The 25,613-nt window shown below is 40.2% G+C and overlaps 1 protein-coding gene across 3 annotated transcripts in view; it reads right to left on the bottom strand.

The window, feature by feature from the left end:
• Window positions 1-14,584: 14,584 nt before the first annotated feature.
• The window catches only part of CERK (ceramide kinase), a 43,841-nt gene continuing 32,812 nt past the window's right edge, over window positions 14,585-25,613 (bottom strand). For all 3 annotated transcript variants that reach the window (XM_053978254.1, XM_053978255.1, XM_053978256.1), the window contains exons 11-13: window positions 20,924-21,129; window positions 18,234-18,442; window positions 14,585-17,306 (exon numbers count right to left, since the gene is read on the bottom strand). In XM_053978254.1, the coding sequence (XP_053834229.1) occupies window positions 17,207-17,306; window positions 18,234-18,442; window positions 20,924-21,129 (515 nt within the window). In that variant the 3' untranslated portion in view covers window positions 14,585-17,206. The remainder of the gene's footprint in view (window positions 17,307-18,233; window positions 18,443-20,923; window positions 21,130-25,613) is intronic.

Raw genomic sequence — 25,613 nt, 5'->3', positions numbered from 1 at the left:
CAGTCACAGTTGTCACTCAGACTAAATCAGTGACAGTGGGCTGTGACTGACTGCCACAGGACAGGAGTCATGAACAGAAATTTGAGGGGTGTGTGTGCACTACCACCAGTCACTGCAGCTGGCCAGTGCTGTCATAGTGTCCATAGCACCATGGGCTGGCTCACCAATTCTTTTCACCCCACAGCCTCAGGTTAATGGGATGGGAAGGAACTCAAGGTCTAATTTTGGCCTCATACTAGAGGGTATGCTAACAAATTCGTTTCTTGATGTACTTGCAGGACACGTTCACAAATTCCCTCCGAGACCACGCACTAACCAGTACTAGTCATCAGCCTGGGCATGCATAGAAAAGAGCCAGAGGCCAGAATAGTTCCAGTAGGTTTCACAGACATCTCAGGAGAGGTGGTGACAGCAGTTCTGCTGACAGCCTGTCTAAAGGCCATTGCAAAGGCACTGCATAATGCACATGCCCTACTTGACCTAAGATTTTTGATGCAGACCTTGTCCATGAGACCTGAAAACGGGATTGTAGATGAAAGTCATAGGATTTAACCACCAAAGAGCCTCCTGCAATGCCCAAGTCTGCTCCTGTAGGTCCTCTGAGCAGGAACTAGTGGTAAATACACCAGGCCAAGTATGGTAGCTTGCATTCAGGACCTGTGTGTGCCTCCAGGTACAACCTCTCCTGCTCCCCAGCCCAGGTCACCACCCTTTCCTGGCCAGCCCCACCAGACCATAAACCATCGTCCTGCCCCACAGCCATAGTGCTTTCCCCAGTGCAATGGATCCCTGGCAGCACAGTCAACCAGCTTATTTACACCAATCTAATTTATTTTATTTGCCAAAAATATTTGCTGTTATTTTTATCTCAAATACTTTCTAACCCCAGTGACATAAACAAACTGAGACAATGATGACTGAGATTTTTGCTGAGTACAAGACTCAAACAAAGCAGCTGCTCTGGAAAGAGCTGTGAATCCCAGTGCTGATGCTCTCATCTGGGTCTGAGCGGGCTCTGTGACACTGGGAGGCTCATGCTGGAGTGTGATGCCATTAAAGGATCGGAGGACACAGCAACAAATGGATTTTTAGCAGAACACAAGCCAAGAATGTTGGCTCTAGCTGGTGACCATGTGTTTTGTCTTAAACCTGTAAGAACTGAGAACGACCCAGATTACTACAAGTATCATTATTTTTTGTTTCGTTATCGCTTACCATTCTGGTTTCGGGAGTTGTTGCTTCCCCCCCGCCCCATATGTTGGCATGAGTAGATGGCAATAGCATGGTCTTATGCATTTAATACCATTTCGTGGATTCTAGCATAAAGAATATATTAATTATTCAATAGGGAAAGAACTGAGCGTAAAAATGCCTCTGGTCATCATGAACTACAGATTGATCTGTATTTATATGTTTTACTCTTTTAAGTTGCATTTTTAAGACTTTCCCTCAGTGAATCATTCATCAATATGATCCTGATTCATGCCAGTAATCAACTATCAGCACAGGGGTACACACTCTGCCATTGACAAGGCATAGAGCCTTCAGCTCTGTGGTTCTGTTCTCCTTGCTCCAACATCAGGGACTAACCTAATTCAAAAACATATATATATGTGATACCTAGGCAGTGGGCATAGCCATACACAACTTGGTCACCAAAGTTACTTACCTCCTTGCTCTGGGTGGGGCAGCACTACAGCTCATGCTCCATGTCAGCTGCTGGGAGGGCAGCTCGTGCCATCACTCTCTGCTCAGAAGATGCAGGGACACTCCAAGACATGCCAGAGTCCTGCCAGCATTGTTATAGGTGCAGTCTACCCAAGTGCATGGCTGGTAGAAATTTGGCAGAGGGGGGAGATGGGAGATGTCTCTGAGAGATGCAAGCTGCGGCAGTCAGTGGTGTCTCGCCCCTGTACACAGCAGAAGTTCTCTAGTTCCTTCTGAGTTTGTCATTTCCCCATGTACTGCTTTCCTGTCAGGTCTGTGAATGCCCTAAGCACTTGTCAGCCATGCCTGAAGTACCATGTTCACTTCTGTCCCAATAATTCAAGAAAGACACAGAAAGGTCCCAAGGAAGGCTATGAAGATGAGCAAAGAACTGGAGAACCTGCCCTTTGAGGAATGACTGAAGGAGTTATGTTTTTAATCCCCAGGGAAGAGAAGGCTCAGTGTGGACCTCATTAAGTATTCTAGTACTAAAAGGGTGGCTACAAAGAGGATGGATGTCCCTTTCTCTTTACAAGGTAGCTCGTGGAGTAGACCAGAGGTAATAGGTAAAAGTTGCACCAGGAGAGCTTTTATCTCAACATAAGAAAGAATTTTTTTTGCAGTGAGAACACTCATTCCCTGAAAAAAAACCCCCAAAGATGTGGTGAAGTCCCTGCTGTCAGAGACTTTCAAGATGCAGTTGGTTAGGATGCCAGATCATGTCACCTAGGCTCATTCTCTCACAAAAAGTGGACCAGATGGTCTTTTGAGGTCCCTGAAAGCCTGTGCAGTTCTATGTCTCTGTGGTTATTGCCTTGTATGAAAACTGTTTTTCCAGAGTTCTGCTATCTTAATGGTGGCATCATAAGCCTACATCCATCTCCTGTTCCAGCTCTGAGTATAACCATGTCCTAGCTTTGTATGAACTTCCTCACAAATGGCAAATGGTAAGGGAGCGCTGACCACAAGCTATCTTCTTCTGAGACTGTGGGTCTGGTAAGGGCCATGGAGAATCCAGCTTAGGAGTCCTTAAGAGCAGGCATTTTTCAAACCCATGAAACCACAGACTTTTATACTTCAGGCACTTGATACAGCTGAAAGTAATTGCTCCAGTGCTGAAAACCAAAATTGTTCTCTAGGGATCATAGTGTTCTTTAGTTAAAATCACAGCAAAATAAATAACTTACTTTTCTAAGAGAAAGCCAAAAATGTCATTTAGAGCAGAGCAATCATTCTTAAAAGGCAGCACTTGTCTGACACGACTACAGAAACAGCACTCTTCTCAGGAAGGAGCTTCTCTGGTTATTATTGTAATTCGTACAGGTCCAGCTGCCTTGCCAGCAGCATGTGGAGCAGCTTTAATCACCATTTTAAACTAATGTGGCAGATATTTATAATAAAAACAGTGGTGTCAGCTGTGTCAGATGCTGTAAAAAAACCTTCAAAACAATCAGCTGTCAGATTGATTAAAAACCCCCACATTTTCCTCTGAAAGTGATGAGGTAATTTAAGAAAAAAAATTTAAAGAGCAAAATTAGTTTAATCAAACTATTTCAATGATAAATTGCAGCTGGAAAAGCCTCCTGGGGTTACAAAGAATGTGTTTATATTGTCAGCTGTGTCAAAAGGAAGATTAGACGGAGATATTTTACTGACAGGGGAGAAGAAGGGAAAATTGTTTCTCTCAGTTCTCTGCTGTTGGAGCATCCCAGAAGTGCCATATCCCACCCAACACGGCCAAGTGATGTCCCCTGACTACCTTCTGCCCTCCTTAAACTTTCACCAATGAGAAGACTTGATTCCACAGAAAGAGTCAGAAACAGCAAGAAGTCACCCAATGACTTACTCTTCTGAGCCGGCTCCTAAAACAACAGCTTGGTGTGCAATTATGGGGTCATGGTCTGGCACTGCCTGTGCTGCTGTGGGGCCACACACCAGGGCCAACCTGTGGCTGTGCTTTGCTGTGGTATTGTATCACCCCTCCTCTCACCACCTTGGTGATGGCTGGCTAGGACCATGCCTCTGTGCTGATGCTGCCAGGAACAGCAAGTTTCTGAGGGCCACAATTCCAGAGAATGCACCACTGTGGGGAAATTCATCCTGCTCCTCTATGCTTGCTGTGAAAAATGATAGGGTTAATGTTCACCAGGTGAAGGCAGGGCTAAACCAGTTTCATTTATATGGTATATGCTGTCATAATCCATGGTAAAGAGCAAGCACATTAGAAGGGACACGTATGAAAATGATCAGACAGCCCTGTGTATTAATCTTAAATTTGAGGAAAAAAAACCCTAAACTCATCCCTTTGGGTGTTTCTGTATTTTTAATGGAAAAATTAATATGGGGAAACAGAAAAATGAAACAAGCTGATCACTCAGTGCCATGCGTTAAATGCTATCATTCAAGACTGTTGTACACAGAAGACGGCAAATATTGTATATATGTCAGGGATGATTCAATGTTACTGAAATAACTTGAGAACATAAGCTCTCCTTACCACTGTCAGAATAGCTAGACGTGTTTGATTTAGTTCATTCTGCTGTGCCGTGTTGCTCTGCTTTTTCTGCTAACTCCACAATTCAACCTTACAATTGGGAATTCAGATAACACAGCCCTTCACTTCTGATCTTAGTTGAATACCAATGCCATAATTTTATGCTTCCTTGCTTTCTCTACTCCCTGACCTTTCATGTTTCTTGAGGGACATTTCATTTCCTCTAGCTTTCAAACACCTTAACACTTATTTCTTTATATTGGTGATACAATTAAGTACACATCCTTAATTGAGTTACAAGCAAATACATAGAATAATAACAGGGTGTTTATCTTTGTCAACCCTAGACAGGTAATTAAAAAGTCTCCTTCACACTCTTCTAGGCAAACAGAACCCTTTAAACTGATATGCCGCCTTTACATAATGTCAATAGACTGTCTTCTCCTCTCCTCTGTTTAGAGGGCCGTGTGTATTCAATAGAAAATGCAAATTTGCCTTACTCAAAACTCATCTGGAAATAAACCTAACACTCCTATTAGTCTAGTTCAGACTTCTAGTCTGGTTCAGAGTACACTGAATTAGAATAAAAAGTTACTTCATTGCTAGAGCTGACAGAACACAATTTCAGAGGTCATACCCTGGGTGCAAAGTCTGTTCAGATTTTCAGTGCAATACTTCCTGATATGTGCCTTGATTTAACATATATATCAGCTAGGCAGAGCAGCAGATTTTCAGTGGTAAACTGATGTGGCTCGATTAGAGGTCAAAGGAGATTTCCATCAGCTGAGGACATTGCTGACCTGCCATTCATGTCTTGTCCCTTTGCCCTTCAGAGGAGGAGGAAACCCTCTGGCATTCAGCAAGGTACTGATGGCCAAAGGCTCTGTTGAGGAACACCTGAATTTCAAAACATTTATGTAAGGCTATTGAAGAGGAATGGTCACATGCCAAAGGCTCCAAAGCACAGTTGGTTTGGATTTTGTAATCAGCATGCCACTGGCTGAGACTTGGGCTCAGCCAGTAACCTGACCTGGGATACATCAACTTCAACTTGCAGAGGTCTGGCTTCAGCTTGTAGTTTGCTCTGCTCTGTATTATTTATTCCTCCACTGCTCCCTCCAGGGATTGGTGCTTCTCCTGCTACCTTTTCAGTAGATTTGTGTTCTGTCTTATCATTTTCCACTGCAGGCCCCAGAGATCTCAATACTCCTGAATTAAAAGGTGCCCACAGAAACACAGACGACACAGCCCTTTTGGCCACAGGAACAGCCATTTTCCAGCTTATGGCTTCTGATGAAAGCCAGTTACAAGCATTAGGATGGATGCACTCCAATCGAGTGTTGTGTGGATTATGGATCCCATTGTAAACAAGCCAGCTCATAGTAAGAAATGCAAGGAACATTTACCCTGAAATCACTCCACCCTATTTTCTGCAAAATTGCTCTTACACATATATCATTGCTCTGCTATAGAGAAGAAAATATTTAGAGCACAAATATTGACATTTATATTGTTCATACTTGTACATGCTAAAGAAATCATTATTTTTTTTAAAGGCTTTCAATAAAGACAGCTGTTGGAAAGTTAAGAGAGGGAACAAACACCTTAGCAGTGCCTCACAGTAGTTCTGTTTCCTTGGAGATATGTTTTCATGTAGAAATAAATAAGAAAAGCTCACGGTTCACAGCAATGTGCTTCTTTTACCTAGTGTTTTAGACAGAAAAGAAGTATGAACATGACAGTGCCTTACCCCAATGGTGACATTATGTAGACTCATATCAATGATACTTGGTTTTTAAATGCTCCCATGGGGAACATGCACTTATTTGCAATTGAACGATACATAACAAATAATAATTCCCTATTGCTATTTTTATTCATTTATTATACATCAATATTTCCCCTTGATAAAAAGTTTTGGAGAATTTTCAAATGCTCAGGCAGAAAAACACTCAAAGAGCCACAAACCCAAAGGTGATCAGTATGGCTTGGATATACCATAAGGTAAAAAACCCTTTGGTACCCAAAGACATGTCCAGATGTCAAACATCTTTTCTCAGAGATGTATAAGTAAGTGAGTCCCTTGTTTCAGATGTATGTCTGCATCACAAAACCAAACAGAAAAGTTCCAGAAAAAAAACAACATAGAGAAGATCTTGATAGCCCGTGTGCTGGAGTAGCATGCAGCCAGACTGAGGGAGTGCAAAGGTGGAAAAAAGGACACCAAAGGAACAGAGAGCAGTATTATACAGGTAACATACTTGAATTCCAGAAAGGGCCAGTGAAACAAAGTAATGGGAATAGTGGAAAGTCAGGACAGCAATGAGGAAGTGGAAAAGCTGGGGGAGACCAGGAATGCTCAGAAATACTGCTATGGCCATAAAAGGAAAAAACAGGGCTGCATCCAAGAGCCAGGAGCTGGCAGGGAAAGAAAAATCACACCAGATCTAATCAGGTTTGTTCCCACCTCCCATACACCTCGTGGCACTGACTGAAAGTGACAGATCATCTGGTCTGTCCTTGCAGGCTCTCTGCCTAACAGATGTGGCAGCTGATTTTCTCTATTTATGACATTTGTCCACACTTGCTTAGGGCAGAGCAAAGTGAGAACTAGAACTAGAACTACCTGAGACCTGGTGGAAACAAATATTTAAGCCATCTTTAATAGTGTGCCCAAGACACTTGCAGCACAGGCAAATTCAGCTGAGTTGAGAAAGTTAGTATATGAACAAGGGTCCCAGATGCTAAAATTTATGATTGTACTTTTCCCCTGCTCGACATGTTTCTATCCCTTTTTAAGGAAGACATTGTTCAAATTGTTCAGTTCTTTGAGACAAAAAGCAACTACATAGCATCTATCATTGTTTGATCACATTGAATCCTGTAAAGAAAATTAAAAGTAGAAATCACTGGTGTGAAGTGACATGCAATTTGAACTGAAATACGTTACTGCAAATCTCATCTGTAGGGAGCCATAGGAAATGGAGTTGCCAGACTACCTTAAAAATGACTGCTGTATTTTGAAATGTGGAGTTCTTTTCAAGAGAACTAATTTTCAGTAGAGGGAGCTGCAGGATCAGGTCAGACTTAGAACTCTGAATACCAGTCACTGCAGCAAGGTAGATTTAAAAGTATGTTAACATGTAGAATTATTAAACAGTACCAGAAGATTTTTTTATCATAAAATTATTTAAACTTTAGAACTCTCCACTGCATCTTAGGGTGTGGAAAAATAAGTGACGTATATAACTGCATGTAATAGCATTGTTCAATGTTTTACTGAAAAATAATCTGTTTTCCTGGATTATAGGCACTGATTTGTAATACAAAGACTCCAAAGGCAAAACAAAGCAATATTTCTTCCCTTATTGAAAGATAGTGGCAATTTTTCTGATACAATAACTGTAGACTGCAAGTTCAGAGATTCAATCAGTGCACATAGGAGAGCCATAAGCAGAGTTCTCTGTGCTGTCTCCATCCACTCATATTTGTATGCAAAATAATCTGCTTCTACCCAAAGGCAAAACTTGAGTGCAATTTTCTGTGGATATGTCATTTTCAAGGGCTATCCTTTAGACTCAGCACACGCTGAGCCTTTTTCCCCTGACACGTCTGTACCAAGGCAGGCCAGGCAATGACATCTGAGCACTGTGCTGCTCACAGATGTTTAGCATTGCTCAGGCTGGGAAGCCTTCTTTGTGCTGACACCACTATGTCGGCAGTGTCAGCCAAGATGGAAAAACAAGATCTTGACAGGTTCTTGGACAGAGTAAAATGAGGTTACAGCAAAATATTTGATGTTATTTACAAGTCTTGGACTACATCCAAGAATGCAGGCATGTCTTTCAGTGGACCTGCATGAAGAGGCCTCAAAAATAAATATACCTTTGTCACAATTATTTCATCATGTCAAATTGCTCCCAAATATTCACAGTCAAAAATATGCTGTGCCACAGAAGCAGCAGCAGTAGGGCTGCTCTTCAGTCACTCAATTCACTGCACCAGTCCTCTCCATGACACAGCCACGTCACCTGGCATGTGACACAAACACAAATGACAAGGCTCTTCCACCTGAATTCTTATGCATCCCATAGGCCCTGCCGTGCTGTATAAAAGGTCATGATGCAACCACCTTCCAGCATCAACCTTCAGTATTCTTCCTGCTCATTTAGAAGTTTTAACAGGCTGGTATTCACAGAATCACAGAATATGCTGGGTTGGAAGGGACTCACAAAGATCATCAAGTCTAGCACTTGGCCCTGCACAGCACCATCCCTGCGAGTCACCCCATGTGCATTGTCCAAACACTTCTAGAACTCTGTCAGGCTGGTGCTGTGACCACTGCCCTGGGGAACCTGTTCCTGTGCCCAACCACCCTCTGGGTGAAGAACCTCTTTCTAATATTCAACCTAAACCTCCCCTGACACAGCTTCAGGCCACTCCCTCAGGTCACTGCAGAGAGGAGATCAGTGTCTGCTCCTCCTCTTCCCCTCATGAGGAAGTTGTAATGCAGTGAGGTCTCCCTCAGTTTCCTCCAGGTTGAACAGACCAAGTGACCTCAGCCATTCTTCATATGGCTTCTCCTCAAGGCCTAGTTGGCTGCGAGAAGAGAAAGGCAAATTAGCAAACAGGAGCTTGGAGAGAGCTTTAGGTAGGTAGAAAAGCCACCATGCTGTGCCCCAGAGCATCTCAGAAGCCATGCTGCCCAAGCCATTAAAATGGAGCATGAGTAACTTGCTGGAGGCCACCGCTCATGAGATCAGGCTTGCTATGTCTTAGTGATCTGGGACTTGCATCAGGACCTTTCAGCCTTTCTAGTACAACATACCCACCTACAAATGCTTTATTTTTAGATCAAGACCTGATTTGCCAGAGTACTGGCTTCCAGGCCTCATTGCTTTCAGTGAGCTGGCTGTGCTCAGCCCCTGCAGCTCAGTGCACAGTCACCAAGTCCATTACAGACATTGTTAACACCATCTCTGCCCTCTCCTCTGTTTTGTAGGAGCTGTTCTGTCTGCTCCCAGTGTCACGTCTGCATTCTAGAGGCAGAGCATGGCTTGTGTCAGAGCCATCAACGCTGCGCACATCCTGACACGAGGTCCTTCGCCAGGCATGCTCAACATTGGTGCTCCTGAGGGCCACATGTCACCCCTGCTCACCCATAGTAGCTGCCCAGCCATGGAGATACCCACCTCTTCCTCCTGGGTTCCCAGCACACATTTCAATGTGTATGAAAGACAACAACTGTATAGTCATCAACAATATGCACTCTTCTGATAAAATGTCTGAGGCCCCAGCTCAAAGATTATGGCCACCTCATTTCCTGATGGATGTCAGCCAGTTACACCTTCACATGGCCCACAGCCTGTTGGTATTGTCTAAGGCACCAGCTGATGTCAGTAGAAAGGGCACAGCAGGGGTCATTATAGCCCAATGTGAGTTGCCCAATCTTTCTGAATATAGCAGAGATGCATTCCCACCTGAGTGGCTTCAGGAAAAACACTAAAACTGCAGTAACTGTAGTTCCTTCCACTGATACCTTGAATTAACTGCATAGGAAGGCATTTTCCACTCCACTGGAAGCTCTGGCTGTCACTACTGTAGGATGCATGTGGTGTCCTGGAACTGAAGAGAATTCAAAAGCAGCTATTTGTGCTTTTAAATGGGATTAACATTCACTCCTTAGCCACTGCCCATGCCAATTAGAGAACAGAGTTCTGGTATCTCAGTAGCTTTGCTGGAAGGTAGAAACCAGAACTCCTGGTAGAAACCAGTGCAAGCAGCCATAGCCTCCAATTCCCCTTGCATGTGCAATGTGAGGTTTTGTGTGGGCAAGTGCAGTGTATTGTATTGTGTAAGGGCAGTGTGAATCAACAACCCTCTCTTGGCCTCCTTTTTCCTCTGTTTTAGCTCCAGTGAAAACACTGAACACAGTCACTTTTGCTAATAAATTCCTGCTGTGCTTTCTGATAGCAGTGTTACAGCACAGATTTATCCCAAACTAGTGAAATTTCCTCCAACAAATGAAGGCAGGGCAGACAGCAATGGCCTTCAGTCCCAAGCCTGAGCAATTGACACAGCTATGGTGCAATGCTTTATTTACTGGGTGGGTGAGTTTGGACTGCCAAGTCTGCATAGCCAGTGATCTTTGGATATTCCTGCTCACTGCATCCCTCTTCTGCACTGGTCCATGCATTAGTGCCTGGTGTTCCCACCACAAAAGCTTCAGCATGGACTCCCTGAGCACAGGAAGTAGCAACCTTGTGCTTCTTCCCCACCTCACCTTCCTCCACTGAGTCTGTAAACTCTTTAATGCAGGAAAAATTACAAATTCTTCTGTTGGCTCAAAGCTTTGCCTGCACACAGAGGAGAACAAATATACTATCTGCTGTTCTGGTGAAAGAATATGCCTATGTTTACTCTTTCCCAACCCAACCACCAAGGTGTTGAGGATTTTCTGAAAGTCTTTACTAGAAAATTACAATCAGGGCAACACCCAAGTGTTCCGGTTTTGCCTGTTTTCTATAGAAAATTCAAATACTGTGAGACACAATGGAAATGGGAGACTCCAACTTATGGGGTTGTTCTTTGGTCTAGGGGCAGGGCAGCATCTACCAGCAGAGTAATCCCCAGAGCAGTTGTTTATCTGATAGGTATTGCTGAGGGGAAATGTCTACCTTAAATGCATCCATCAGAGCTTTAAACAGCATTCTGTGAAAACATGGTATCTAGGTAGGAAACAGTATCTGATTTGATTGAAGACTTTATGCAGCTACTCATTCTAAAGCAACCCTGTCAGTACCAGCTCTCTTCTACAGAGCCCCTTTGGTAGTAAACAAAAATCTGCTTCAAGTGGGTTTTCATATCAATAAGTACTTGACTATTGTAGGGTTTTTCCTTCTCTGTCTGAATAGGAACACTGTTTAGGCAGAGAACAGGAGACTGAGAGGCAACAGAATAGCCCAGGGAGTGAATTCCCCAAAGGCAACAATCTGCTCTCTGTGCCCATGTGTAAATACAGCAACGGAGATTCAGCTGAGTGACCAAGACTTTCTAACTAAAAACCTTTAAGAAATCTGTTTTGATAGCTAATCTGCTTTGCTGAATATCCATCACTGAAAGCTCAGAAGAACAGATTACACAAACATGTTCTAGGAACTGCACAGGTATTTCTGCAGGGAAGCATTTTCTGTGGGGACTTCTCCTGATGTTACAAGATTTTTGGGACAGACCCTTGGCTGGGGTGAGTTGCTATCCCACCATCTTGACCTCAGCAGCATTGAAACACTAACCCAGCATTTCTTCTAGTTGTCCAGTCTCCCCTTTCCTAAAATACAGCTGCTAAATATTAACATGAAAAACAATATTTGGGAGATTAAATTGAACAGTCATTTCAGAATGTTTCATATTGCTACAGGAAACCATGAAGCTGCTTTTACAGTTCTCCTTTAGCAGCTCTTCTAGCTAGGCTGCTGTTATGGTAAAGTTTGTGAGTAGAAATACAGAGGGTGACACAGCATTTTTTAAGAAATATGTCTTCATAACAGTGATGAAGCTTTTATTCTCTCTACCAGTTGTAAATAGTCAAACTTCTAGCAATCTACTCAAACCTTTAGTGCTAGCTTTACTGTGCAGTTACAGTACATGTACCCAGGCAAAGCTTTCCAGCAGAAAAAATGGAAAAAGAAAATCTGTATTTTGTTTTCTTATTTTTTTTCTTCAATATTTGTTTTGCAGTTGTTCTCTTTCATCCTTTCCAGAATTTAGTCTTCATGGATTTTTTAATTTGCATCTCTTCTGTTATTTGTTCAGTAGTTTTCCTTTATAAATAATTATTTTTCCACTTATATTTTTCCTGTCCTATACTATTGAAATATTGAAAAAAAAAATTAAAAACTGTTAATTTTATTTGTTGCTGGAGGATTTCTATAAAATAAGCCAGAAAATTGCACCTTAGGTAAAACAGCTACCAACAAGAGCAAATCATCTTTTTAGACATGCAAGAGTCACAAAGGAGCTAACATTTTTTGAAGACAACCTCATTGGCAATTTTGGTAGGTACATATTAGGAAAAATTTCTCAACAGCAGGAAATTGACTAAGAAAAATAGTTAATTCTCTCATTGCAAAGTATTTGAAAGGCATGACTGAAGAATGAATGCCCCACCCCATTCTATTTAATTGGACTAGTCATGTATTAATTAAGAACATGCATAAGCTTTTGTGAGATGTAGATCATGTACATGAAAGTGGGTAAGAGAAGTCTGGGAAGACTGTTCCTTCATTATGGACAGAACTAATTTACTGCAACTTAAACACTGGTTAGAAGCTATTAAATTACTTAACTCTCCTGTTGAAAGTCGAAATAAGAACAATGTCACTAATGAGAACAAAAGTGATGAACTCCTATTACTCATCTACTTCATGGAGATTAAGGCAGTAGTTCTAGGGAAATGAATTCTGTGTTCAGTTCTGAGCCCCTCATTAGAAGAAGTGCTGGATCATGTCCAGAGAACAGCAACAGAGCTGGGGGACGTGTCTGGAGCTCAAGTCTGGTAAGGAGCTGCTGAGGGAGATGGGGTTGTTTATTCTGGAGAAAAGGAGGCTCAGGGGAACCTTATTGCACTCTACAACTACCTGAAAAGAGCTTGTAGCCAGGTGGAGGTCAGTCTCCTTTTCTGCATAAAAGCAATAGCACAAGAGGAAATAGCTTTAGAGTCAAGTTGATCTTTAAAGTCCCTTCCAATCCAAGCTCCTATGAAGCTGTGTCAGAGGAGGCTTAGACTCAGTATTAGGAAAAACTTTTTCATGGAAAGGATTATCAAGCATTGGAACAAGCTGTCCAGGGAAGTGGCTGAGACAGCATCCCTGGACAGTTAAAAGTAGGTAGTTAAAAGACGTGTAGATGTGGCCCTCAGGGACATGGTCTTGGCAGTGCTGGTTTAAGGATTGGGCTTTATGATATTAAAGGTCTTTTCCAACCTAAATGGTTCTAAGATTCTATTATTCTAATACTTGAATTGCAAGACACATGTTTGGAGAAATTTTTGATTCTAGGTTATCCTTGCCAGGACAGGGTAAAGAATGATTGAATAGCTCAGGGGTCAAGCTAAGGACAGGGAGCCCTCTCAGCAATTACAGTCAGGGGCAAAATGAAGTAATCTTGGGGAATATTAATATAATTTATTGCCAATCAATACCGGAGTAAGACAGAAATAAACCCAAATCTAAGTGCACCACCTCCTCTCCTCCCTCTCTGCCTCATTCCTATGCTCAACTTTACATCTGACCCTTCTTCCTCATTCCCCCTGCCTTGAGCAGTGCCGGGGGATGGAGAAGTGGGGGTTCTAGTGAGTTCAACACTTCCTCTCCCCTACTTCTTTCTCCCTCCTGAGGAGGGAAGCATGCCCCACAGGCCACAGTTCCTGTGAAAAATACCCACTCATGTATGTGCTCCTCTCCATGGCTGCAGCCCCTGCCAGGAAACTTGCTTCAGCATGGGCTCTCCACGAGTTGCAGCTTTCCTGGGGGCACATCTACCTGCTCCAGTGTGAGGTCCTCCACAGGCTGCAGGGCAATCTCATCTAGTGCCTGGAGCACCTCCTCCCCCTTCTTCACTGACTTTAAGTGTCTACCGGATGTTTATTTTCCACTCCTTTCACAGCTGTTGAGCAGCACTTTTTACCCTTCCTTATTTATCACAGCAGTTCTTAGCAATGCCATCTCATGAGCTCAGCTTTGGCAGGTCCATCTTGGAGCTGGCTGGGGAAAAGACTGTCTGACACGGGGGCATCCTCTGCTGCCTTCATCCAGAAGTCACCCCTGCAGCCCCCCAGCTACCAAACCCTTGCCACACAAAAACAATACACTTCAAAAGCAGAAGTGTCTGCAGTGCTGAAAAGCATGTTCTCCTTCTATGCCCATTGCTTATACACAATGAACATTTTTACTTCTTAGAATACGTACTTCCATCTGTAGCAATTATTGCAACAAAACTCTAAGATCCCTCATCTATTTACCACACTATTTATACTATAATACATAGTTACGCTTCTTAGAACAGCAGTTTCTTTTACTTCCACAATAATTACAACTAAATACCTGCATTATAGTAAGTTTTATGTTCAGTTTACCCTTTTAGAGATGCTTAGTATTAGCCTAAGTCCAGCTTCACTAGTTGCTTTCCTCCACTCTCAGTGTTCACACTCACACTTGCCACAAAGCTGTTGTCAACCCAACTGGAAGGTTATGAATTGCTTTACTGTGTTTGGCCTTCATTTTGTTTGATCTGCTCACAGTGGTTACATTAAGCATACTACTGCCAGATTTCTATCAAAGTGAGATTTTTTTTTCAAATCAAGTTGTGAAAAGAAGAAAAACAATGTGCTGTTGTACAATGCAGTTTTATTTCTTTAATGAAATGCCCTAGCATCATAAAACAGAACACATTTTCTAATCTTGAAGCCAGCAAGATTGGGAAAAAAGAAAAATCAAAGCTAGTTTTCCTATACATAATTTCCATACTAAGATTATATTTGGAGAAAAAAAAAATCCCTAGAATTAAAATGTAAGAAGACATTACTTACACAGCTCTCTTAAAAATAAACTGGACATGTCATACAACTCACATATGGTGCTTTACTAGTTTAATATGCTATAAATATAATTATTCAAATGCAACTATGCAGCTTTTCTATTACCTATGACCTTTACATTTTATTATGTTGCAATACCTTTATTATTTACTTCACACTTCCTTACCATACTATACCATGATCTTTCATCCTTTTCTGGTGGCTTTTTTCATAAAGGAGACCTGTGGCTTTCTTTGGAAACATCAAGCACTCAGTTGCAGATACTCAAATATTCAAAGCATTTCAATATACATTCACTATGAGATTTTTTCAAGTAGGGGTCTCTCATGACTTGCTAGTAAATTAATGGAAAGAGCTGGTTAGTATTTATTCCAGTTCTCACTGATGAGAATGTGCTCTGGATAGCTGCAATGCCTCAAACTGTTGGTAAGCTGAGTGTGCACCATTACCTCCTGCACAAGAATTACTGTAACTTTGAAGAGTATTGTGGTACTCTCACAATATTAATGGATTAACCACAATAATCAGAGACATTTTTAAACAAATGACATTTTCAAAAAATATTCACATTTGAAGAACTGCATAATTTCATTTTCAACTGAATGTTAGTTCAAAAGTACTATTTCACTTATTAAACATGGCTTTAAAAATACAGTATATGTAACACCTGTGGTAGAAGTGTCAGAAAAACATTGGATGAATCAACATTTCAACTCATTGCATTAATAAGGAAAGCAAAGAGCAGTAGTTTTGGAAAAAGTATTCAAGTATTTTCCTGAAATACTATATAACAAAATAAAGTTCCTAAACATTGTATGATTGTACTTGAGGCAAATATAATTTGCAAGTGTTTTTTTTTCCATATAGAGCAATATGAGTAATACTTTGTAGCAAAGATATTAGAACACAATTTTTATAATACACAAAACTGGAATGTAAATAACTTTAAAGGAAAAAAAATAACCTGCCATTTCTAACAATATTCAAGTGCTTCAGTAATGAAATGACCAATCACCATGGCTTACACTGACCACATATAAGAGACATGAAACTAACACAAACTGGATGACAGAAGTACCAATAAATAGACATGAATACAGAATCATCAGCTGTTTGGACGCAAAAAAAACCTCAGATGAAGTTAGTTTTAAAGATAATTTTAAACTTAAAGAAACACTTAAAAAAAGACAGAACAGGGGCTAACTTCTGTCTTCAAACAGGAATAAGCCTGTACAAGAAGAGCAAAAGTTAGCCCCAGCCCTGGACACAAAACATGTATTTGCCACAATATACAAAACTATATACAACTTAAATAATCACTCCATAGCTCTATATGAGAGTCTAATGTTTTTTTGTTATAAAAACCAATCAGCACAGTGAATTCATGATTTGTCAGATGCCAGTTTCTTCCCTTGGCTTCACAAAGCAAATGATTTTGTTTCATATTTAGTTAAATTATTTTGAGGATTTTCAATCATCAAATCACATTTCTACACTTAACACTTCAACATCTTATTTTGCAAAGACATTTTAACATATGGAGTAGAATGTCCAGAGAATTGTGAAGAGGGAAGCTTTTAATATGTTATCAGATATTTTTAAAAACTGAAACTTGCTGGTGTTTGAGAACTTATTTATATTTTCTTTTCTTGTGCCTTCCTGATATTATACAAGTACTCCTGAAATCGGCTTGTAAGACTTTTCAGTTGCACTGTGTGATATTTGGTATTACCCAAACAGTCATAAAACATTTTATAATCCCAAAAAGCATGATGCAAGGAAACCTTCAAAGACAGAATATATAGGATGAGGTGTGACCTGTATATAGTTGTGCTTTTATTTTTCAAATATCTGTACACTATTATTGTTATTACTTAAAGCCAGGAATGTGTGTTTGAATTGCATTGATAAGTTGCAAGGTATTGTCAGAATTACAAAATGAAAGATTTTAATTAAACAAAAAAAGAAAAAAAAAAGCAAATGACAACACTGTTGTCCTGCATTTAAGCCACACACAATTACATAACACTCCCAGCAGAATACATCTTCTCAGACACTGAAAATGTCTTATCTTGGTGCCAGTGGGAAGTCCAATGTTTCATAACATTTAGATATTATTGCAACACAACTAAATTAGCTCTCTAGAAAAGCAAAGAGAATTTATCAGTCATCATGAATACACAGATATAGGCCAAGCCCATCTTTTCTAACAGATTACATTGCTCCAATATATATTTTAATGATTACAATGTTTTTTTTTTTAATGACACAATGCAGTAAGATGTCTAAAATTATAGTGAAGCCATAAAAAAATCTAGAAGTTTAAAATACTCGTCAATTTGACTAAAATGCATATTTACTCAATTTCCTTGAGCTTTTATTTTTTCTTCTCCCCATTGGAGGAACAATGTCTATAGTAATTGTTCAATGCTACTCTGGCTGTGGGCAGCTTCATCTTTAGAGTCTTCCTCAATTCCCCTTGCAAACAGTTTCAATAACTGGCAGTGAACCCTGAAAAATATGGAAATTAGTAAGAAATAAATGGGTACCACATATTTAATTCTAATAATCCATTAATTTCAAACAGCTGGACAAAGTTTCTTACTCCTGACTACAGAAACCACACCCTCATTTTAGATAAAATCCTTCCCTGCCAAGAGAGCTGGAGGCTTTCATGTATCCTCTTTTATGCCCCTTGTCCACACAAGAAGTTCTATGGGCACCTAGATGAGTCATTCTTGTACAATATACAGCATTTATAAAACTCACCTTTAGACTGCTAAGGGATTATATTTTAATGCAACACACTTGTATGTAAACATTATGGGTCTGGTTCCCTTTGTTCTAAAAACAACAAACAAAACAAGGAACCAAAACTAATCCAAACAACAACAACAATAACAAAAACTAACCAAAAAACCCTTTCAAATTTCACAAACTTTTTTTCTAATTTGATTATTTGCACAACTGCAAAATCCTTTCTCCATATATGGAGACTGGAGATAAGACTGTGCTGTGTGCAAAAAAACCACAAAGTATGGGACATACTCAGTATTTCTGTGAAGCAAAGATGTTTACTTAAGCAAATAGGAAAAGCTATTGCTCAGAGTAATGAGGCATTCCACACATTTAAAAAGAATCCTTTCAAAACCATCTTCACTTTCTGCACTTTAAATACATAATAACAGTTTCTAAGAAGTAAGTATGACTTCAAAGATAGAGCCATCCATTTCACTCAGAGCGATCATTTACAACATACATAACTGCAGAATTCTCTGGAAAGGATTCAAAATGGTAACAAAAATATTTAGGTTTATTATCAGAAGACTCCAATTTGCTATGCACAGGCATCTTTTTGGGTTGTCTTTATAAGCATCTTTAAAATCAATGAGAAGGCTTCATGTGTTCTGCTATATAGACAGAAAAATCGAAGCTTACCTCACTTCAACTGCTGAACTATCCAGAGTTTCTCCATCACAATTCCAGGTGCTATTAACAATATTACAGCAACAGGCTGGATGATCTCTGCAGAACTGGCCAAAACGTTTTTTTCCAATGTCTATGACATTGCTTTCGTTGTCTTCTGAAAGCTTTGATGCAAATTGAAAACACTTAACCCGATAAACGTCTACAAATGGAAAATCAAACTAAAAAAAAAAAAAAAAAAAAAAAGGCAATTATAATTAAATAATTTGATGTGTAAAGCTACTCAGTATGCAGCATTTTGTACACCAGGAAAGTCTGTCCACTCCAATTTTCTAGAGAAGCTCACCTGAGGTGTAAAGTGATATTTGCTTTCGAAAAACTGCACAAGTCAAAAAAAATAAAGTCAAAATGAAACTTTACTTCTCAATGGTCACTGTATAGTGCCCATTATAGCAAAATTGTATAACAACAGCTGCATGGAAGACCATCCCACCCTGAATTTGCCTCCTGACTGAGGCCCTGGACTGCAAGCTGATGGAGATAAGAGACTCAGGTCTGGGCTGGGGTAGAATACCTTCACAGGAGGATTAAACCCAGCATCTTCGGGTTGGACACCACAGCCCTGGGCTATCAGCTGCCAGGCTCCAACAGACCCACACATCAAACTGGGGAGGAGGAGAGAATCTGGGTGTGTGGTGAAAAAGCCTCTGGTCAGAATCATTGAATGCCCACCCTCTGCTATGCAGAGGAGCTCCAGGGGCCCTTCACCCCAGGAAAGGCACATCCAAGGGACATCCACATGAGGGACAGCAGAGGGGGTATCATGGCCCATGAAAGGCCACCCTCAAAGGGGTCCCCAGACCCTGCACCAGAGCACTGTACATGATGCAAAAATGATGCAACAGATCCACAGTCTTACAGGGAACAGTGTCAAACCTGCCCCCTTTGGGGGATGCACCTGGGTGTTCCCACCTGCCCTTCCCATTACATTCCAAAAAAATAAAATAATTTTAACTAGTTAATTCAGCTAGAAAAAGCAGGTCAGTTAGAAGACTGCTCTTAAAACCAAGGCTGCAGATTTACACTACAATATTGAACAAATGCTTTAAAACAGGCATCATTAATTGAAGGGAAAATAAATTAAGGGATGCCCCCATCAGCCCTGAAAGCAATTTAACACATACAGAGCTAACTATTCAGCAATCTGTATGGAATACAGACAGGTCATTTAGCAAAGGCCATGGAGTATGTCTGTCTGTGTCTGCAGGAAAGGGATGACAGGGAAGCAAATGTGAAAACCAATCTGTACTGATGTACAGTCACCCTTTTTTTTTTATCTCACATTTCCTGAAGTTTTCAAGAAGGGCTTCCCAAGAAGGGTTTTTATGGTGGACACTAACCTGAGATAAGGACGTGTGTACAAACTTGCATTTTATCTCCACTGCAAAACCAGCATATCCCAGAGAGAAATGGGAAGCATTGGAAAGGAAATGGCCATAATGACAGAGAAAAAGCAAACATGGAGAGACCTATGAAGTCTTAAGTTCCCTCAGCTTTTAACCATAAATGAACTGTGAATTCATCAAACTCTGTGCTTGGAAGCAGTGGCTCCTGGACCCAAAGGGGCTCGCTAAACAGTGTGCTGGTCCAAACTGCTGAGGGGCAAATGCTGGTGCTGCATTGTCACCTGTGTCTATGCAGAGAGCACCTGAGCTCTCATGTCTCAAGCCTTAGCAGAATGCTGTCCCTTGGTAAATGTTACTGCCAATTTGAAAGGTAGCCAGGGATGGCTTTAATTGACCGAAAATATCAAGGGAACAGTGAATGAGAAGGAGTGAAGGGAAGAGGAGATTGAGAACAGTGGGAAGGACAAATATGGACACATTCATAAGTTGGAAATAAAGGAAGAAGAATCTATACTAATTCTTTCACAGTGGAAGAAGCCTAGCATCATAAACTTGTGAGATTTTTTATTGCTTTTATGCACTAGATATGATATTACTCCATTGTTCAGGTAATTTCCAGAAGATGTTAATAATATCAGGTTGCGACAAATATTAAATATGTGTAGTCACATATTAGTAGTCAGAGTCATAGCTCAGTTTCAAGAGATATTATGATCCAAAGCAGTGATGAATCTTCCTGCCTGACAGCTACAACACATGCAAGAAATAATTTTCAAGCTGAATGCATAAAGCTCATCCTGGTCACTAATATGTAGTAAAATACTGCTAAAGGCCTGCAGTTTACAATCAAATTGCAGTTCTGGTAACTTAATTCTAAACCACATTTTTATACAGTTTCCAAAAGTGATTTATTATTCTTCACCACATCTCCCTCAGCTATTCATGCTGTGAGTAGTTTTTTGTGCCATGAGCAGTTTTTCATGACAACTACATGAGGGCACAGTTGTGATAAAACAACTTCAAGTATTGTTCAAACAGCAAATACACGGAAAATGTTATAAAACTGAATTCAGTTGGCAAAAGTGGAATTTTGTTAAAATGCTATGGCCAAGGAGTTGACTTTGGTAAAATGTTTTAAGCCGCTTTTTTTTTCCATGATGCACATGCTGAGATTGCATCATCCAAAATGTATAAATTTAAAAAAACCAAACAAACCTGCTTTATAGATATCATTTCTGTCCTGTAAAAATACCAGTATTTACACCTTTGATAGACACTGTCAAAAGGAATACACACCTGATCATCTTGGTTTGTGTGTCTGACAAGATACCGTAGAAAATCAAATCTGGAGCATTTCCGAACTAGAATGAGGTCTGCTGAACCATCTGCCAAATGAGCTGCTGGTGAAAGGCCTTTTGGACTTCGTGGACAGGCACAGCTCATACTTACTGCATTGATGGCTAGAAATTTCCCTTTTATAACCTTCCATTCTTCTTCACCTTCTGAAACACATCAATAAAGACGTGGAGATAGGTAATCATTTGATCTACTCAAAAGAACACTAAAAAGCAATCAATGGCAACTTAAAATTCTTCCCTGGCCACATTCATGTACTGTCAATAAATATCTAAAATTAACTACATTTAAAAATAATATTTAAAGTATCTGTTTTTTCATACACTAACACCCTTCTCACTGTGACTATCTCCCATAACTGCTTGCCTTCTCTGGCATATGCATGCCAAATTCAGGATAAGTGCTATTTGGGAAAACCTGCAAAGCCATAGGAAGGGAAAAGACAGGCAATTTACAACTCTTGTAGTGTGAAAGTTCAGAGGGATTAACTTTTTAAAATTCTGTTTTTGCTCTTCAACTTGTTCATCTTAAATAAACAATGATGCAAGGACTGTAGTTTAGTATTTGGCTTCTGAAGCAGTATTCTTCTGCCTCTATGTAGCAACTTAATGTTTTTAAAATGTCAAATGGAAGGGATGCCTCAGGGTGCAGCAAGGACCAGCAGGCAGCTTCCACTCTAGCCCCAAATGTGCCAAGATTAGAACTATTAACAGAGTTGAATGCTCCTGAGTGCAAATCTTCAGGGATTTCTGGAAAACAACACAAAGCCTCTTTTCAATACCATGAAACTCTGTTGGAGATTACATGTAGACTGAGCTTAAGTGTGTGGTGGCATTGATACTACCAGGAAGCAGAGGAATTTTCTAGAACAAAGAAGCATTGGGAGGCAATGCAGAGTTGTTGCCTAAACTGTATTTTCTTGAATATGTATAAAAATATATGAAAAATGCCTTTTTTATTTTTAGATTACACATAATTGTCTTCCTTATCACAATAAGAAAAAGCCAAAAAGCAGCCATTTTTCTCATTATTTTTCTCCTACCAGTAAAAGTGGACTCATTTCAAATGAACAATTCCACAGAAGTAATGAGTGCAGAACAGACAATGGACATACATGTTGTTCTAAGATGGTGAAGAGTGAAGTGCCATTAGGGGTAAAATTAAGGAGTGAACAAAAAATGCTTAAGTTTGTTTATGTAAACAAGGTAGAGATTTTGAGGAATGTTAACTGGTATGGACTCAAACATCTAACATGATTCAGTTCCCCACATTTTGGTTAACTTGCAGTGATTTTCAAAGTGCTTTTCTGATGGGATTATAGACGATGTTTATGCTATATATTACATGTCCTGAAATTCTGATATTCCTTACTGTCTCAGTTCTAGAAACTTCAGATTTACTTTAGAGAATCACTATTACAATTGTCTAGGTTATTTTGAACCTGGAGTCTATGTTGCATTCATTTTGAATCTACATGTTCCAGACTCTATATATCAGGTAAAATAAAAAGAAAATAATTGTTCCCAAAGTATTTTGTAGTTGCTCTTCAACTACTCTTTGAACTTCTCTTGTTTCCTGGAATTCATTGAAACTTCTTACTATCCACTCTCTAGTAACAGAACCAAGAAAAACAGTTTTCCAGGAAAAAACATATAAGCTTATAATGTGACAAAAGACTTAAGGAAAACAAAAAACTTTATTATAATTTTTCCATCTAGAAGATCCTCTCTACCTCCTGAGAAACAAATCAGAAATAGCAAGAAAAAACCAATTCAATTCAAAATTTTTGCTTAATTTGCCAGAGTGCTTTTTAATATTGCTTGCTTTACTGTTGATCTTTTTATGTTGCTTTCAAACATGACATTACTGAAAGAAGTAATTTAAATCAGCTTCAAAATATGCATCTTAAGAGAGATGAGACATGCCTAAATGTCAGACTACAGAATGACTGTTCAGGCTGCAGGCAAATGACAAGACCCTGCTCTGAGATGAAGGTAACTGAACAGAATATAAACTACTGGAACTGGAAACAACAGGCATTTTCTGACACAAACAACGAAATGCAAACATCTCCCTTTACTGATAAATTCTTTTGCTGTTTCTCTGAGAAGCATTAGTAATTCAGTCATCAGTGTGTCTAGATATGTATCAACATTTTAAGTTTGCTTAAGGTAAAATGCTTCTTTATGTTACTGTAATAGATGGTTTTCATCTGGTATAAATCTCAGCATGTTACCCATGAACACCTTCACTGTTCAAAGTAAGAACGAAGTCAGGGTATCAATGAACATTTTAAATGAACAACTGTTTTCATAACCATTTTGCAGTGTGTATCACTGTAACAGCACAAATTATTTGCTCAAAATATCCTACAGTAGGGCAGTCATAAGCAGGGAGTGCATAAGTGACACTCATCAGTGGCCTATTGTGTACACACACTGCAAGTTGCTGAAATCAGCATAAAGTGCTAACACTCAACGTTTACTCAGCACATGCACAGAGACTCCTGCACAATACAAAGAAATATGTTCAGCAACAATCAATCAAGCATCGTTCTAAACTTATCTGAATTATACACAAACCTGGTAGGCACAATGAAAGAGTCAGCCAAGACATCCTGCTGAGTGAAAAGCTTATCTGAAGTGGAGACTTAAAATCCTTTCTATTGTGAATCAAAAGTAGCTGATTGTATTGTTTCCTTACCAGTACTGCATGGATAAGAGACTGGACTGCAAAGAAAGCCAGCTACCAGAAGTAGAATGGAATAAAGTAAACAATATCCTACATAATCAGCTGCTTAATGTCTTCTGCAATGTTGGCTACAACTGTCTTGATTACTAACTAAGCTGTAGCTTTCTAGTAGCTCCTTTGCTAGGTTAAAGGTAATAAAAAGGCAGATTTAAAAACCAAACCAACTAACCAACAAAAAAACCAAACATGAACATGAAAAAATGCACATAAACCCTCTGACAAACAAAAGAAAAAAGGTTGGCAATTTATAGCTACAATAATTTCTCAGAAAGACAAATTTTTTTTCTTACCAAAAAAACCTACTGTCATATTTATATTATTTCTATGCATTCGTTATACTCTAAAAAAAAATTCTTCAGCTGAATCTTGGCATAGATTAAAATAATCCAATAAATATTCTGATTTGACCATCTCTTGACTATATCAAAGATCTGAAAGCAGCAGCTAGGATGAAAGCACTGAACAAGTGTAATGGGAATTCAAGTTGCACAGAAATCTTTATGCTACCAGTGAGTCTCCACAGTATGATAATCTTTTTGCTAACAAATGCCTAGAACCTGGCACAGTGATACTGCAAAAATACTGCAATTTTAAGATAATGTAGGTAATAAGGACCAAATGCTCGCCAAGAAAATTACAACTGTATGCACTGGGATCTACAATAAGAAATAAAAACAGAGCAGAAAGAAGCACCCATAGGAAGCCTGCCTGCTCTTTAAAAGGGGTTTATCCAAGATGACGAACCAAAGCTGGAGGCAAAACTCAAGTGAATCTACGTTGTCTTTCTCTAGCAAGGCCACAAGTGTAGCAATACCAGTACTTCCTCCCATTAGGATGTAGCAGCCAGCCATAAAAAGATCCAATGAGGGGAATGACTGAAGAGAATTCATTAACACTTGTTTAAACGAGAGGAAAGAAAAGTTAAGCCCATTAGAAAAAAAACCCACACAAGCGTGCATAGAGGTTAGAATGGGGATGAACGAGAGAATAAGGATAGCATAAATAGAGAAAGAGGACAGAAATCTCATTTATCATTTATAGTGAGTATTGGTGGGATGTTGTACAGAAATACTGACGTCCACTAGATTAGCTACTATTAACACCACTAAACCATATCTGCCCAAGTGCCACATCCATATGTGAACCCTTCCAGGACACCACTTCCATGGTCAGCCTTTTCCAATGCTTGACTACCCTTTCTGTGAAGAGATTTTTCCTAATATCCAAACGAAACCTTTCCTGACATAATTTGAGGTCATTTCCTCATAACCTGGAAGAAGAGAGGGAAACCCACAAGGCTACAACCTCCTTTCAGGCAGTTGCAGAGCGTGATGAGGTCTCTCCTGAGCTTCCTTTTCTCCAGGCTAAACACCCTGTCGTAGTTTGACATAGAAGTGAATTTTTTCCAGGAAGTTGGGTCAAACCAATCAGTGGTCAGGTTTGGATATTGGCACCTAGAGTGACAACTGAAAGTATAGACACGCCTCTGAGAACACAGGGGGTTAAAAGCAAGAACTCCCAAGGGAACTGTCTCTTTTAGTTCCGGTCGTCAGAGAGTGCAGACGCTCCCCCACCCAGCCACGGGCTGGGTGGGGGAGGGGAAGCCACGCGGCCTTGTCCAGGTAGGCCGAGGGGGGCTGAGGGTCTGGAACCGAGCCAGCTCCTGTGGACAGAAGGGTGGAAAGAAGTGGAGATGCCTTTGCCTCCCCCCCCCCCTAAGAGGGAAAGAGACAGAGAGCCTGGTGGCACCTGGAAATTTGCCGGCAGAAGAGAAAGAGAAGGCGGGGGGGGGGGGGGGGGGGGATGGCCAGCGTGGGAGGCAGAACACCGGACCGAGATATCAGCCGTCCAAGGAGTCTGAACGTTTAACCCTTTCCAG

Source organism: Vidua macroura, chromosome 5 (genome assembly GCF_024509145.1).
Source record: "Vidua macroura isolate BioBank_ID:100142 chromosome 5, ASM2450914v1, whole genome shotgun sequence".
Lineage (NCBI taxonomy): Eukaryota > Metazoa > Chordata > Aves > Passeriformes > Viduidae > Vidua > Vidua macroura.
Note: the sequence above shows the minus strand (reverse complement) of the source record. Positions and strands in the feature narration are given on the sequence as shown.